This window comes from Diceros bicornis, chromosome 22, assembly GCF_020826845.1.
Source record: "Diceros bicornis minor isolate mBicDic1 chromosome 22, mDicBic1.mat.cur, whole genome shotgun sequence".
Taxonomy (NCBI): domain Eukaryota; kingdom Metazoa; phylum Chordata; class Mammalia; order Perissodactyla; family Rhinocerotidae; genus Diceros; species Diceros bicornis.
This window is the reverse complement of record NC_080761.1, coordinates 53,107,526-53,124,601: the sequence shown is the minus strand read 5'-3', so window position 1 is coordinate 53,124,601 and position 17,076 is coordinate 53,107,526. Positions and strand designations below refer to the sequence as shown.

The window sequence follows — 17,076 nt, the reverse complement described above, 5'->3', positions numbered from 1 at the left end:
GGATTTAGAAAAGTCTTTTTTGCGATGTGTGTCATTACCAGTTAGCTAAAGAAACGAAGTTCAGAGCCGACAAAACCCTTGAAAATATTTTGCCTGTGGGTGTCTCTCTTATGTTTCAACAAAAGATGTATGGAATTCCTGTGTCGATGTATGAAGGTGCTGTGCTGGGTACCATTTCAGGAATGTGAGACCTTGTTTGTGTAGGCCTTTTATGCCCCCTTGTAGTTTTAGCGTTAGGTACAAACTAGTGAGGAAAGTTTTTAATAAGTTTTGCAGCCTTCTAATTTCCCTTTGATTGTATCTTGAAATACAGCCTGAACCTGTGTCTGGCACACAGTAATGCTCAATGTTGGCTAAATTCACTTAGCAGTACTGAGAAATCCCTCTTTCCTAGACATAGTCCCAAAACTTTTTTTTCTTTTGCCACAGAACCTGCAGCTTTTTGACAAAATGTCATTTGCTAGCATTTTGGGAGTTGAACATAGCCGTGAATCCATGAGTCCATGTGAACGCAGTCTGCCATCCCAGTGAAAGAAGCCTGCACTTAAGTAAACGGAGTTGAAGTTGGGAAGAGGAAACAGCTTATCCTAAAATCCCTTAGAAAAACCTCAAAAAATTGGGTTTTTGATTGAGCCCAGGACCTCGTGAACAGGCAGTCGTGAGAAAAGCAAGAATCTGGCCAGCGCGGTTTGCTTATTCCTTCTACGAGTTTTTATCAGACGCTGCCTCTTCGTGCACAGTGCTGGAGGACAGTTAAAAAAGACAGTTTGTCATAGGATAGGGAGAAAAAGCAAGTTACAAGGAGTGATTAAAATAGTGGGGTAAAAGAAAATTTTGAGTTCTTTTTTGCTAATGGGATGGAAGGGCATCTAATCCAGCCTCCTGAGTCAGGAAAGGCCTCCTAAGGGGCTGGCCCTGAAAGGACCAATGGGAACTAGAGGGGAATGGGTTCCGGATCTAAGTGATAGAGGGAGGCTTTCCAGGCCGTGCAGTGGGGTCAGCACTAAGGCCTGTGCTGGACAAAAATGGTAGCGTCAAGGTAGGCCAAGGGGAGAGGCCTGGATTGGGAGCTTAACGTTGTTTGTATTTTTTCTTTTTAATAAAGTAATGCATTAGTGTAACAAGTAAACACAAAGGTGAAAAAAAAATGAATCTTCTGCTGTTTCCAGGTAACCCTTGTGCATCTGTCTACAACTAACTTCGTCATTTTGTACAAACCTAAAAAGTTTGTTGTTACTTATTTTGTTCAAAAGTGGATATGTGCTTCCCCTTACTCTGTGCCTGGCTTTTCTCCTGAAGGCCATGTGGCCATCTCTCCAGTACAGAAACGGGGGAGCCTGGGGACAGAGGCCGAGGAGGAAGAGGGCGCCTGTGCTCCTTGGCCCGCACAGCTGCCCAGCGCCCGCGAGTCCTGGAGTCACGGGAGCCCTGCGCCTCGCCGGAGCCAACTGTCGGGCTGCAGGCGTCTGCTGGCGCTGCTGGGCTGGTTTCCCTTCACATTCTGGCAGTCAGATCGTGTTATTGGCCTCTCTACCGCAGCAGAGGCCAAAAGAGCGCATCCGGATGCCGGCCATGTAGGCGAACTCCCTGCTGAAACTAGGTGTGTCAGGTTCCCAGGGAGGAGCTCTGCTCAGCCCACCCACTTAACCCCATACATCACTTACAATTTGTGGCATTCGTGTTAACGCCATGCGAGTAAGGACATTTGTCTTACCCCTGGCTCAGCTGTTGAATTAGTAACTCCAGAAAACATTGAACCACCTGATGATCGTATTTCAGGGCAACTTTAAAAAAAAAAAAACAGTCTCAGGTGCACTTTAGTATCTTCCTCACCAGTCTTTATTTTTCAACTCGTACTACTACCACTAATAAATAGCGTTTGCTGAGCCCGCCCTTCTTACGTAAGCAGCCTTCTTTCTCTGTGAGGTATAGCCTGTTCTGATTTCTATTATACACATAAGAAACAGGTTTCCAGAGGTTGCCATCTTGCTCACGGAGCTCACTGAAAACCAGGTGATTCCAAAGCTCAATTCCTTTTCTCTTTGAATCTAGCTGCTGTCAGTTTCTTCTGTCTTTAGGTTTGGGCAGAAGAACAGAACCCATGGATTGTTTCTCCGCATTGTTAAAACTTAATTTATCGAAACTGGCCATAGGCAGTGAGATGAGTAAAAAACACTGAATTACAAGAATTTGGATTCAGTCTCTGCTGTCATTTGATGTCTTTTTACTTGCGCCAGAACAGTGGTTCTAAGTGTCACCTGGTAACTTGTTTGGAAGGCAAATTCTCAGGTCCTACCCCAGACCTACAGAATGAGAAGCTGTGGCAGTGGGGCTCAGCCAAGCCCACTCCAAGCTGAGAACCAGTAGCCTAGAGAGCAGTTTTTCATCTATAAAGTAGGTGCTTTGATTCTTCTGTCAGTCTCACAAGTTGGTGAGATAACCAAATAAAGGTACAAGACTTCAGAAACCCTTGAAAGCGCATCTTTGTATTGGTGTGGCTTGCTAACGTTTTCATTCACTGTGCTTTTTTAGAGCCCATGCTTCGTTTTCTTATACTATTTGCAAAGAAATTGCAATGAAGTGTGCAGGTGGTAAGCTGGGAGGCTCTCTTGTCAGAGCTTCCCTCTTGCGGTATCAAGGGCTGGCATTACTTGACCTTCCACAGCAATTCTAACAGTTGCATTACTGTCCTACGTGGTTAATACAACTATGTCCTTATGTTGGTGGCACCAAACTTTGGCTGTACATAACCATCCTAATGCTTAGGCTACACCCAGCTCAATTACACCAAAATCCCCTGACAGTGCGACTCAAAGCATCAGCATGTTTGAAAGCTTCCCGGGTACTCCAATTGTAGCTAACGTTGAGAACCAGTACCATATGCAGAAAAGATCTGATGCTAGTTTCACATAAAGACCTGCCATGTTCCATGAGCACCCTCACAGGACATCGGCCTCTATTTATTCCCTGCAAGTATGAGTAGGCAAGGGAAGCACCACAGAGAAAACAGTTAATGCTGGGGCCAGGAACTGCACTTGTGTGAAAGCATGTGTATTTCTGTGATGACCTTGGTCAATGATCTAACAGGCATTTTTTTTTTTTTTTTTTTTTTTACAGACTATAGCACTAACTCTCCATTCCTTTTCCTCCCAGCTCTTGGCAACCTTTGTCTCTATGAATTTGCCTATACGTCGTATAAGCAGCAGCATGCAATATTTGTCCTTTTGTGTCTGTCAAACATATCACATTTTGTTTATCCATCTGTTGGCTACACGAGTCGTTCCCCCTTTGGCTATTGTGAATAACGCTAACAATAAACACTGGCATACAAGTATCTGAATCAAGGAGCATAATTACTGGGTCATATAACAACTCCATGTTTGGCTTTTTAGGAGCTGCCCAACTTTTCCATAGCAGCTGTACCCTCTTACATTCCCACCAGCAATGTACAAAGTTCCAGTTTCTCCAAATTCTCACTTATTTTCATTTGGGATTAGTTTTAAGTGGAATCTCACTGTGGTTTTGATTTGTATTTCCCACATTAATGATAATGTGGAAAACCTTGTGTAATGATTTTTCTATTTTCGTTTTTAAAATGTCTTTTAAAAGTCCCTAAATATATTACAATAGAGGTTCACTGTGGAAATTTTTAGAATCTGTATATAAGCCCAGTAAAAACAAATTTGTCATAACCATTATTTTGAATACTTTGATTTGTTACGCTTTCCTGAATACCTGCTTCATATTCAAACATATCAGGGCACACAGACTAAAAAGATAACCCAAGAATCATAGAAGAGGGAAAGGTTATGAACCATAGGAGGAGGAGAGGTTATTATCAATCAATGTCACTATGACAAGAAACACTGAAGGCTTGGGAACTACTCCTTACACCAAGTTTTTAGTCTCTCCTTTTTAACTCAACTGCTCTCTATGGCGGGAACTTAGGATGTGGGCCACTTCCAGGCTGGAAATGTTAAGCTGATTACAGAAGATACAGCAGAACCCGAGACAGGATCAAGAGGCAAAAGGCGCTCTCATATTCTCATTCTGGTGTTTGCCAAGTTTTTAAAATCCTTTTTTGGCTCATTACCCCTCCAGTTTTGTTCTCCACCCTTGTTTAGTATTAAATATTGAACTATAGTTAAATAGTATTTTTTTGTATTACTCATTTTAACTAGTTAAATGAAAAGTTACCTTAGTGAAAAACCAATGCTCTAATCTGGGAAAAAAAAAGCCTGTGGTGACACACTGGAAATGCTTTGTAATCAGTATATTAAGGAGACATTCACACATTTCAATTGCTTAAATTCTGATATCCAGATTTAAGCCTGTGAACATAACTTTTAAACATACAATTAAAGCTATTCATCATAATTTGCTATACTACCAACAGTAAGTTACAGTTACTTTGGAGCATAAATTAAATGGTTTAAAGCAAGCCTGTAAGTACCTAAAAAACAGCTTCCTAACTCATACATGCAAATTACTCTCCATAAAGTCTTGTGACTTTAACTAAGTCACCCTGGCTCCTAAAGTCACTACTCTGAGCCTTATCATGGTCCAAAGGAAAAAATAATATAACCAGGTCTGACAGTTATATATGCTGAAGAAACAAACACAGCACAGCAGACGGGAATGCAGTCCTGTGAGTGCAAGTCCTGAAGCAGCAGCAGATTTGATAAACCCCTTCTGTAGAAAGGTGCCGTTTCTATCACTGATCGCACAGGCTCAATCACACAGCATGCCATCTTCAAGCACAGCGGAGGCAACAGAATAAATGCAGAAGCATCACAATGAATCCCACTTACTACAACTATACAGACCAACACTTCGCTACAAAGTAAGTTCTTTGTCTGATAGCCAGTTAATACAGAGTTTTAATTTCATAGCTTAACAATGAAGGGTCATACACTGAAGTCAACACATATACCTAGCATTTCAGTCTAAGCTCGTCCACGTACACAGCTGAAATCAATTACAAGGTAAGACCTAACAAATGCCAGGGGGAAAATTCCTTTTAGAGTAGTTTTTACAGGTATTAAACTTATCTTGCACACTGAAGTCATCATACATACAGGGCAAAGTCAGAGCTTTTATATTTGAGTTTATTCTTCATTTAACTTTTAAAACACTACTATAGTTGAATATTTAAACAAAAACAATAGCAAGTAGTGAGCATATTATGATTATAGTCCTTCACTCATTCACCACTGCATATAAAATGCTAGCAGTGAGTGTTCTTCACTGGCCCCATTAGGAGGTCTGACACTGAACACCACCCCTAGGATGATGTTCATCATCCTCATAGGCTTCTCCATTGTAATGGCGCCGTCTTTCCTGATTTGGATCAAAGTCCACCAGTTCTACCTGGTCCATTTCATCAGTCTCTTCTACTTCCTTCCTCTCAGGTAGGAGTTTTTCCAGCAAAGAGAGTTTATCAGGAGAGAGAAAGCCATTCTCAGGAAAGTTTACCTATATAAAAAGAAATTTCTACTGTAAGTTCACTTTGATTTACTTCATTATTAGCTCCTTAGACAAATTACTGTCTCATTTTCCCCAGAAAAACACACGTAACCACACAATCTTTCAGTGAACCTGCCAACCCCAGGTTAGAACACATGTTCTAATAAGGCACAGCATCTCATACTCTGAGAACCAGAGTAATGATCCTAGTGAAATTGCACTCTAACAATCATTGTCTATTCAGCAAATATTTTTTTTATATGTGAACCCATCCTATAACACATTCCAATCCCTTTTAACAGATAAAGCTATTCTTACTTTTTAAGGTAGTCCTTTTTTACCCAGAGATATTTTTAATAAATGTTAGATTTGTGGGTGAGAGGCCAGTCAATTTAAGACTGAGGAAAATGGCTGGGTTGCTTTATGAACCATCCTATTAACAAACTAAGCATTGAGGTATTTTGCCAAAAATCCACAATAGTTACCTTAAGTGCTTCCGCACTTTAAGATCCTAGTTATAGCCCTCCATTAATAAAATAACCACTTGCCAGGCGCCCCTCCCCCCATCTTTAACTAGGCAATAATAATGCAAACAAACCCAATCCCAACTTGTCAACGGAGAATACTAAACAGGACAATGGTATTAGATCAATGTACCTCCTCCTGGACAAGGGAGAATATAAATTTGATGTTTTTTGCCACTCAGAAAATGTAATTCAGTTATCAGCTTTTAGTAAGCTAATCATTCTCAAATACTCCTGGAGTATTTCATGGCTTACCTTAAATTCAATGATTAGGCGACCCTTCTCATATGGTCTACGATAAATTGGCATGCCTTCATTTAGCACACACTTGATATCTCCATGCTTGACGATCTGACCTAAAAACATTGAAGCCAAGTTCTTCCTTAAATATAATCACATTTTTATGAGGCTTTAGGGAAAGTAAAGAACAGAGGAATGTGTCCCAGCTCACTGATTTGTTATCACCATTGAGTCGATTCTGACTCGTAGATCACTGATAGAAGTAAATTTGTGAAACAATCCTGTTACCTTTTATTTATGGATTTTCTAGGGGCTTCCAAAAGAGAGCCAAGACCATACAATTTCAGCTCAGCTAACAAGGGAGGATGTGTAGCTAGCCAAGCAAAATATACCAGCTATCGGCAGACAAGAAAAAGAAATACTAGAATAGAAAGAGAACCTCATCTAGTTACCATACCTGGATGAGAGGTGATAACTATGGTTCGGTTGTCAAGAGTAGATATTGGCTTTTGGAAGCCACATAATGCTTCAACCAGCTGTATGTCCATGCACATGAAAAGGTCTTCTCCTCGTCTGTATCAACGTAAATACGGCACGTACTTAGATCTTTCAAATAACCAATGATTACAAGTACCACAGCAGGCAATTCTGTTTTCTTAACAGCAAGGGTATCTTTTACAAAAACACTCTTTCTTCCCCATTCTAAAAACAGAGTTGAGGGTCCAGCCCGGTGGCACAAACGGTTAAGTTCGTGCTCTCCGCTGCAGTGGCCTGGGGTCAGCCAGTTCGGATCCCGGGCACGCACTGACGCACCCCTTGTCAAGCCATGCTGTGGCGGCGTCCCATGTAAAGTGGAGGAAGATGGACACGGATGTTAGCTCAGGGCCTATCTTCCTCACAAAAAAAAAAAAATAAATAAAAACAAAAACAGAGCTGAGAACTGAGACCAACAAATATATGGAGCCCACCAGCCCTGCTGTCTGGACAAAGCTTCAGAACTCCTTCCACACACTTTTCTAGGCAGCCTTTATCACTATCCTCGAATTGTTTCATTATCTAATTTTAAATCTAGTTTCTCACATAGAGAAGAAAAAAATTCTCAAAGGAGTGAGGCTAAAAGAAAGCAAAAATACATGAGAGAGAGGGGACATCATGGTGTAAGTCGAACAGACTTCAGCCGGGTCCTGGATTATCTAGGTTCTATGAAATTAAACAGTGGGGACATGGCCAATTTCAAGGGATAGTTAAGAATTTCTTTATTGATGTACATGACTGAAGTAACTTAGCGCCTGGCATATTACGAACACAATCTTTTATATTTAGTAACAGCCCACTTCCTCCTTCTAGTGCTTAGACTTTCTTCTTTTCCATTCCATATTCATAACCTATTTTTAATCAGGCAGAATACTCTCCAGAAAAACTGAGGATTCGGGGCCAGCCCCGTGGCTTAGCAGGTGCATGCTCGCGCTCCGCTGCTGGGGGCCCGGGTTTGGATCCCGGGTGCGCACTGACGCGCCACTTCTCCGGCCATGCTCAGGCCACGTCCCACATACAGCAACTGGAAGGATGTGCAGCTATGACATACAACTATCTACTGGGGCTTTGGGGGGAAAATAAATAAATAAAAATTAAAAACTGAGGATTTGCCTCAAATGATAGCATCAAAATCCTGACAGCATTTCCCATTACTGTTGAGACGCTTGTAGAACATTCTATTACAATTAATTCAAAACCAGTTCCTTCAGATGTCATTCCCAACAGATTTACTGGAACCCTAAACCAGCCCAATGTTTTAAAATTAGCCATGGATATCTATTTAACACATTCACTGTTAACCATCAAACTTTTTTTTTTTCTGTGAGGAAGATTAGCCCTGAGCTATCATCTGTTGCCAACCTTCCTGTTTTTTTTTGCTGAGGAAGACTGTCCCTAAGCTAACAGCTGTGCCCATCTTCCCCCATCTTATATGTAGGATGCCTGCCCATAACATGGCTTGATGAATGGTGCGTAGGTCTGCGCCCAGGATCCTAACCCACAAATCCTGTGCTGCCGAAGCCGAGTGCGCGAACTTAACCACTACACCACCGGGCCGACCCCCATCAAGCTTTCTTATGCTTCATTTTAAGTTCATCATAGACACAGTACTAAATATTTCATAGCAAAAGACCCGAACTTATATTCTATTTTAGTTTTTTACAGAGATGGTTCTAGACATTTCTTTACAATTAATTAAAAGCCAATCCAACTTACCATGAACTCAAGATTGAAAATGGTGAAAGCTGTAGAGCATTTATTTCAAATTAACTGCTTATACAAAGATTGAGGGCAAAATTCTGTCTAGGGATGATTCCCCAAATCCACCTGTTTATACTCATACAAAATATCTCCTAATTGAAGCATATCCTCCAAATTCCAGATTAGGTAACAATTTACCTAAATTTAGACAAAAAGGTAAAATCTTTTTGTTTTTAGCCTCTTAAGATTGAAACGTTAATGGTTAACAATCTTTTAGCAAAGACACTTTACATAGCCTAACTCTCCGGCTATACTTTACTGGGGAACTTTAGGAAGTATGTTCTAAGAGTAAAGAAAAACGCTTTTTAAATTTTTAAAAAATACCCCAAATACGCAAGACATCGGTTTGAGTAGCTGATTATAAAGCTCTCACCGAGTAAAGACAGCGTGGTCCTTCTGATCTAAGACAATGATAATGTCGCCCGGTTCCAGTCCTGGTTCCTGGTCTCCCTCACCATGGAATGTGATCTTCTGGCCATCTTTCATGCCTAAATACAAAAGGTTAATTTCATACTCTTGTTTAACATCCAACTAAGGTCGGAATCTCAATCCATTGAGAAACACGTGCATGAGAAGAATGTTTACGCCTTCGAGGATGCTCAAGTTCGTAGAAATGACTAAGCATACCCACATGATCTAAGTCCAATTTCTTACTGGAGAGAGTGATCCCAGCAGAGAACAAACTCTAGAGGCAAACAGATCAGGCTTCCAATCCCAGAGTTGCTATTTACTAGCAAGATTCCTCCGGGGAAGCAAGTTCCATAACCTTTCTGAGCATCGTCTTTCCCACAAGGACCTACCTCAGCAGGGCTGTCGTGAGCATGAAATAAAAAGGTCTACACTGGCACCGGATCAGGGACTGGCAAACATTATAACCATAAACATTAACTATTTCAATTTCACTACTTACTTAAAAGAAACTACATCAAATTATTTCTATTAAGTCTCACAGGAGCATAAATCAAGACTTTCTTTTATGCTATTAGTAGTATTTACATATAGAACACCTATATATACAACAACCTAAAAAACTTAATCTCTAATCTTTCTGTTGAAGATTGGTTCTGTTTAGCCCCCTTAAAAAAAAGATAATTACTCCCAGACACGCCTTCAGACAATGGGGTTAGCGTCAAAAGTACAGAGAGAAGTATTTTCCAAGAAGGCAAAAATTTCTTAAAGGCCAACATATTTTATTGAGATTCCACACACACACGCCGCTCCCCCGACCCCGCCCACGTTTTAGTTCAGTAAGGGCTTACTCACACACGTCTTTCAACCTAACTCCTCTAAGTCTTTCAACCTAACTCCTGTAACGTATCTGCAGATCACTAGGCTGCAGATTTCCTGAACCAACCATGACTGAGGTCACCCAACAAGAGCAACTTTGTTTCACTTTCTATTACTGAAAATATTAAACGCATATAAACACAGCCAATAGTACAATGAATCCCTATATAGCCATCAATCTGGATCCAGCAGCTACCAACTCAGGACTAGTATTTCATGTATTAATACCTCCATCCACTACCCCTCCCCATATCTGAAGCAAAATCCAGACACACCAATTAACCCACAAATACTTCAGTATGTACCTCTAAAAAAATAGGAACTTAAAGCACAATACCAGTATTATACACTGACAAAACTAAACATAATTTGTCTTGAATCATTCACGAGGCAAAGTACCTGTCTTGTTACACTAGTGAAGTAAACTCAGTTAGGTTTTGCTGGTTGTTCCACTACTGTCAAGATCATGGGTGAAGTGCAGCAAATGGCTTCCCGTGCAACTAATGCTCTCCTAAGTACATACTGTTGGTAGCAAGCAAAGTGGAACATCTTACCAGAGGGAAAAAATCCAAACCCTACCAAACATGGACCAATTAAAAGGGAAAAAAATGGAGTGAGGGCAGTATCATGATTCACATGGAAGAATATTATTGCAGAGGCTTAAATTAATGTAGATGAATGTATTAATATGAGATGATATAGCATTAAGTTTCATATAAGTATGTACAGTATAATATTAATTTCATTTTAAAATAGGAAAGTCTGAAGGAGATTACCCTAACATTGATTATTTCAAAGTAGCAGAATTAGAAATTCTAATTCGTTCTGGGGTTATGTACATTTCTAGAATTTCTACAATGAATATATATGTACTGCTGTAATGTGTTTTTCAAATGTTTTAAATAAATTGACCAAATTAAGGAATTGGCAAAATAAAAATTAAATCCTAATAATATAAAAAGTTATATAGTTATAACCAGGAACCCAAGAGGCAGAAACTGACAGGTATGTTTACATAATCTGTAAAAAACATTTTAAAAAGCAATATTCATAATCTAAGTTCTTACAAATCAATTAAGAAATAAAACAAGTTCATTTAGTTTAGAAAAATTTCAAGGAAATATTAATTTTAACGAGATTCCCAATTCTTCACCTAAATTCCCCCCAAAAGACTTAAAAGTACCCTTAATTTAGCAGTTCTGAAGGAAATTAAGAATGTAGAGAATTAAGTTTGGAACACTACCGGTCATTTACTGATGTCAGTCTTATATGAAGTGAGGAGATCCCTAACGTATTCTCTACAAATGTACAAAAAAGTCTGGATTGAAAAACACTATTTACTATGCAGCTAAGAGCTCTCTCTGGGGTGATAATATATACGATGCTATTAGGGACAGTTTCCCACAATTATAAAATGTAATGTTAATCAACTAAAAACTTGCTGTAGCTCTCAAGAATTCAGAGTAAGTGGCTCAGAACTCACCTTTGTCAATATGAACTTCTAGAATCTTCTTCTCTCGAACTATCTTCCTTCCGTTGCAGCTTTTACATCTATCTTTAGGACTGATCCGTTCCCCATGGCCCTGACACTCCATACACACAGACTGAATTTGCTGAACCATGCCAGGGCCTATCTGATGAATTCTTATTTGCATTCCAGTCCCTCGGCAGTTGGGACAGCACTCCACTGCTCCTTTCTTACCACCTCGGCCTAAACAGTGGAAAAAGAAATCAAACATTGTCTGAATTTAGTACTGAACACAGTAACGAATGTTTAGTAAGACCGTTCCTAAACACTCCACTTTATTAATACTTTCAAGGTCGATGGAATGCTGCCCTAAGAATCTACAGTTCAGCCTGTTTAATAAAACCTAGCCAAATTCAGCTTCAGTTATCTATAAACTTCTTGACTGCTGTCTTTCCAAGGATCCATTTCAGAATTTTGAACTTGTGCTCCCAAAGCACCATTCTTAGTACTACTTTATCTGAGATGGGAACATTTTAAAGAGTTGATTCTCTTTAGAAAATACCAATTTCCAAAAAATAATTTGTATTTATAAAAAGCTTAGAGGTTCACAGCCAGTAACGTCTCTAATTGAAACAACTGAGTGTCCACAAAGAGACACTGGGGGCCAGCCCGGTGGCGCAAGCAGTTTAGTGCACCCTCCATGCGGTGGCCCGGAGATCGCTGGTTCAGATTCCGGGGGTGCACCGACACACTGCTTGTCAAGCCATGCTGTGGCAGTGTCCCATGTAAAGTAGAGAAAGATGGGCATGGATGTTAGCCCAGGGCCAGTCTTCCTCAGCAAAAAAAGAGGAGGATTGGCAGATGTTAGCACAGGGCTGATCTCCTCAGAAAAAAGAAAAAAAAAAGACACTGTCTAAATTGTATTACAGATTATTAAGCCACTGGAATGATTCTGAAGTTTGAGATAGTAAGATAAAAAAGGACACCAAATTAGATTGATGCCAACTGCATTTAAAGTATACACATAGGGCTGGCCCCGTGGTTTAGTGGTTGGGTGCACGTGCTCCGCTGCTGGCAGCCCAGGTTCGATCCCGGGCGCGCACCGAAGCACCGCTTCCCTGGCCGTGCTGAGGTCGTGTCCCACGTATAGCAAGTAGAAGGATGTGCAGCTATGACATACAACTATCTACTGGGGCTTTGGGGGGAAAAAAAAATAAAGTATGCACGTAAGTGCTGATATTTTGCTAATATTTCTCTAGCTGTGAGGTTCCGGTGGTTTTCTTCATACCTGCACTCTCCAAGATTTAATTTGTTTTATATATATCCAGAAAGGCTTCAGTTACAGTACAGATGTTAACAGACCATACCTTCACATTTGTCACAAATCACATTCTTTTGCAGAGCTAGTTTTCTGGTTGCACCATTATATAAGTCTTCTAAGGTTACCGAGAGCTGATGTACAACATTTTTACCTAGGAGAAAATATTGCTCATTAAGAACCTAAAACGCTGCATCATATTTGTGCTCAACGCACTATAAAAACGGAAAAGGATAATGAAAGACAAGCCTCACATCTGTTGAGCACCTATTACATACACAGAATGTTGGTCACATTACCACACAAGATCCTCCAACTGTGATGTAAATTCAGATCAGGAAAATTGGGTGAGATTAAGAAATCTGCCTAAGTTGTGGCCATTTTATAAATTATGGCAATCAAAAACTGCAAAATCGGAGCTGGACCGCTGGCATAGTAGGTAAGTTCGCACGCCCCGCTTCAGCAGCCCGGGGTTTGCAGGTTCGGATCCTGTGTGTGGACATATGCACTGCTAATCAGGCCATGCTGTGGCAGGCGTCCCACATATAAAATAGAGGAAAATGGGCACGGATGTTACCTCCAGGGCCAACCTTCCTCACAAAAAACAAAAAACCCCCTGCAAAATCACTTGAGAAAACACTGTTATTAAATAGAGGCAACATTTCACAATAAAAATCCAAATTGCATTTCTGTCCCAATACATTCTTTCAATCTTTCACTTACTATGGTATTGAGCAACATGGCCAATTAATTCATCCAAAAATCCTTCAGCACAGCAACTTCCAACCAATCAAGATCGGCCAGGGAAGCTGATGTATTTCTTCAGTCTCCAAAGAAGACAATTTAGAAGAAGCAGGAACAGCACATTTACGGCACTAGTTGTTTAAAGGCGAGATCTCTCACATCCTTTATCATAGCACTAACAGAACTTGCCGCAGTGATGGAAATGTTTTATACCTGTGCTATCCAACACAGGGGGCACTAGTCACATGTGGCTATCGAGCACATAAACGTGGCTATTGGAGACTGAGGAACTTAGTTTTTCTTTTTGAATTAATCTAAATTTAATGTGGCCAGTGGCTACAAAGGAGCACCATATCTCACCTCAGAAAGCAAAGTGGAAGGTGGAGATCATAAAAGGATACTGAGACTACGGAAACGAAGTCACCTGCCAATGGTTAATAAGTTCCTAGCTACTGATTCTTCCACAAGGACTTTATCCATCACAAGACAGTAATGCCTTATGTGTAAATGAAAAAAATCCCCCAACTCCCATCTGCACAACATGCCAAGTTTCCAATGAAGTGTGAAGCACCATTAACTATATCCTTCTGCTCCTACCTACCTCCACCTTTGGGTTCTGAATCATAAATACAGTCCCATGTAGCTGGTTCTGGCATGCCAAAAGCTGCCAACCGCTCTCACTGCAGCTTCACCGAGTGTGGAGTACAGGGAAGGAAAAAAGCTGCTGCAGCTCTATTCAGCAAGTATTTTCCAGTGTCACACCAAAAAACGACCTTTCATTGACCTAAGCCACACACAAGAGCCTGCCGGTCAACTCTTCATTAAAAAAAGAAGCGGAAAAAACAAAAAGGACCACTACTATTCTGTGGGACAAACCATCCTAAGCAATTGATTTTCATTGCAAATTATTTCAGGATAAATTTCTTAAAATTAAGTAAATAAAAACATACCCCTTTCAAGGAGCACTGAATAAACAATTTCCAGTCTTATCTCAATCTGAAACAGTTCCAAGTGAAATTTAATGGCTTGCCTATTCCTTCTGAAATGGGCTCTACCCATCAGCCCTTGTTTGTTTGTTTGTATAAACCCTACTGGGAACAAAGTGAGACTAACTCTCTGACCCCAACACTGTACTCCTATGAAGAATATTTCCACAGCTCAGAAACCACACTTCTGTTAAATGTTAGGACACATACTCTGATACAAGAAAGCCAAAGCAAGATTCAAGGGACAGCGGGCTACTTGCTGGCAAAGAACCTGTGCTCCAACCCTGACTCAACTGCTGCCTTGCTACATCCAACCTGGAGGAAACTTTAGGTTTCTGAACTTTAACTCCCTCTTGTCAGTACCTCCCACTAGGTGGGTGGGGTCAAATAAGATTTGTAAAAATTTAAATTTTTTTTTAATTTTTAAATTTAAAAAAAAATTATGTGCCTATTCTTTGTTTCTGTAATTAATGCCGGATAACCTCACAGAAATCGTCTGTATCTGAGAGCTTTAGAAGCACTCACTTGTTAGCACTAGATTGGCTTAGCTATTTTTAGTTACATCAAATCTCATTTAAAAAAACTATACCGTAAATCAAAGTGGCAGTTTATGGTCACTTTGCAACACTATACCGACACATAAATAAGCATTTAAAATAAGTGAATTCTCAAGAATTTGCTCTGACCCAGGGCTTCTTTAATTTGCTGCAGGGGGACTAGGCTCTTCTTACCTCTCCTTTCTCTCTGCATCCTTCCTCCTCCTCCAAAAAACATATCAAAGATGTCCATGGGGGAGCCAAAACCGCCACCTGCGCCACCTTCTTTAATGGCTTGTTCTCCTCCTTTGTCATATAATTCCCTTTTCTTTGCATCAGACAGCACTTCATAAGCTTGAGATATCTGTTTAAACTGTTTGAGAAAAAAGGGAATAAATTTCACTAAAAAAAACACTACAAAGCAAAACCACTATATTAGACATAGTCAATTTCAGGTTGTAATAGAAATACCATACACCTGGCAAAGAACTATCCAGCTATGTTTAATATGAGCATGCTACTTGCCTTCTCGCCTTCGTTTGGATTTTTATCAGGGTGATACTTCAACGCCAGTTTTCTGTAAGCCTTTTTCAGTTCTTCCTGGGTAGCATTGGGTTTGACCCCCAAAACATCATAGTATGTGGTTTCTTTCACCATTTTCTACAGCATAAAACAAGAAAAGGCAATTTTAACCGACTTTCAACTGGTAGTTTTAATTAGTAAAATCAGAGTTAAGCAGAGAAATCTGTTCTTCGCCAAATCTGATTATAAGAGCACCGCCTTCCCTAAAGTTCACGGAGAAGGTAACGATCCCTTCGATAATTCAGCCCTGAGTTCTAACAGACTAAATATAAGCTAATAATTATCAGGGAATAATTCAAGAGCCTCCTTCTACAGCAGCTGGTTCCCCTCTCCCACATGAAAGCCTCCACACTAACGCGACTATTATCTGGACCCTTCCTGTTCGCCTCCCCAAGCAGTGAGCGGCAGCAGTAATCAAAAGGAGCACTAATAGGTTCAGTCCACTGGTTATTACATCATCTTCGTCTTCGGTAAATCTGATAAACCATACCCTCCAGAGAAGAAAAGACACCTGGGCACAAGGGGGCTGGGAGGGGTTTTGAAACTAATTAAGAACGCCGGCGCCAGAGAGCAGGCTCCCCTCCCCCTCAACCCCAAGGATGTTTCTCAATCACAGGACTTAGAGCTCCTCGGCTTCGCCCGCGGAACCCCCCTTGCCTCCACGAGCCGGCCCACTCTACACGTCGGCAGGTTTCCCCCTGCGCCGGGCGCCGACGGTGAAGGTTTCCTTTTCTCCCTCCCACCCGAGATCGAGCGGCGGGAGGCGAAGCCCAGGGCTCAACAAAGAGAAGGAGGGCAGAGCGGAGAAGCGAAACCTGCAGCCTCCGCCCGCTCCGCCCGCAGCCCCTCGCCCCTCGGCTCCTCTGCGCGTGCGCGGAGAGTCGCCCACCCCGGCGAGCGCGGGCAGAGGGTCGCTGGGGGGCGCGCGCGCGCGGGCAAGCCGCCGCCGGCGGGTCCGCGGGGACCTCAAGCTGGATGGGGAGCGGGGAAACTTCGGGAGAATCTCGGGGTCGCTCGCTGCGGGCCGGGGATGGGTGGCCGGGCACTACACCAGCCCTCCAAGGAGGAGATCGTGGGTCCGGGAACCGACAACCCTCCCGCCCACGCGGAGCCAACCGCCCCCGGCCGCGGCTCCCTCCGGCTCCCGGCGCCGCCATGGGGGCCAGGGGACGCGCGGGGGCCGACACTCACCGGTGAGCGGGCCGAGGCCGGCGCGGGGGAGCGGGAGGGAGCGCGTTGCTGTGCGCAGCTCGGGTCGCGGCTCCTCCGCCTCACACCGGGCGTTCTGGAAAGTTCCCCCGGCGCGCCGCAGCCGTCGTCTTTTGTAGCCGAGCTCGGTCGCGTCACCCACCGGAAGTCCCGCCCTTCCCGGCGCTCCCACCGCCCCGCGGTTGCCCGGCAACGGCGCGGGGGCGCTCGGGCCGGGAGGGGCTTGCCGAAGGGCCTTGTGGGGGTGGGCACTAGCCTGGGTTCCCGGCGCTCGTGGAACTTTCTGGAGCCCTTTTTTTCCGCCGGTCGGCCCTAGAGTGCGGAAGTGTCGGGCGGGAGCGGGGCCTGCCCCGGTGCTCTGCAGCTGGGTGCCCACACCGGCGAGGCGGCGGCCGGGGCCCGCGGGGACGGGGGGACGCGG

General features: G+C 42.5%; 1 protein-coding gene across 1 annotated transcript; it reads right to left on the bottom strand.

Annotated features, from left to right (window-relative positions):
* Positions 1–5,090: 5,090 nt before the first annotated feature.
* Positions 5,091–16,742, bottom strand: DNAJA1 (DnaJ heat shock protein family (Hsp40) member A1). The gene is made up of 9 exons (XM_058565958.1): positions 16,638–16,742; positions 15,390–15,524; positions 15,060–15,237; positions 12,648–12,752; positions 11,296–11,523; positions 8,899–9,013; positions 6,688–6,803; positions 6,246–6,346; positions 5,091–5,475 (listed from the first exon to the last, which is right to left on the bottom strand). The coding sequence occupies exons 2-9, from the start codon at positions 15,519–15,521 to the stop codon at positions 5,257–5,259; spliced, it is 1,194 nt and encodes a 397-aa protein (XP_058421941.1). The 5' UTR covers positions 15,522–15,524; positions 16,638–16,742; the 3' UTR covers positions 5,091–5,256.
* Positions 16,743–17,076: the final 334 nt, after the last annotated feature.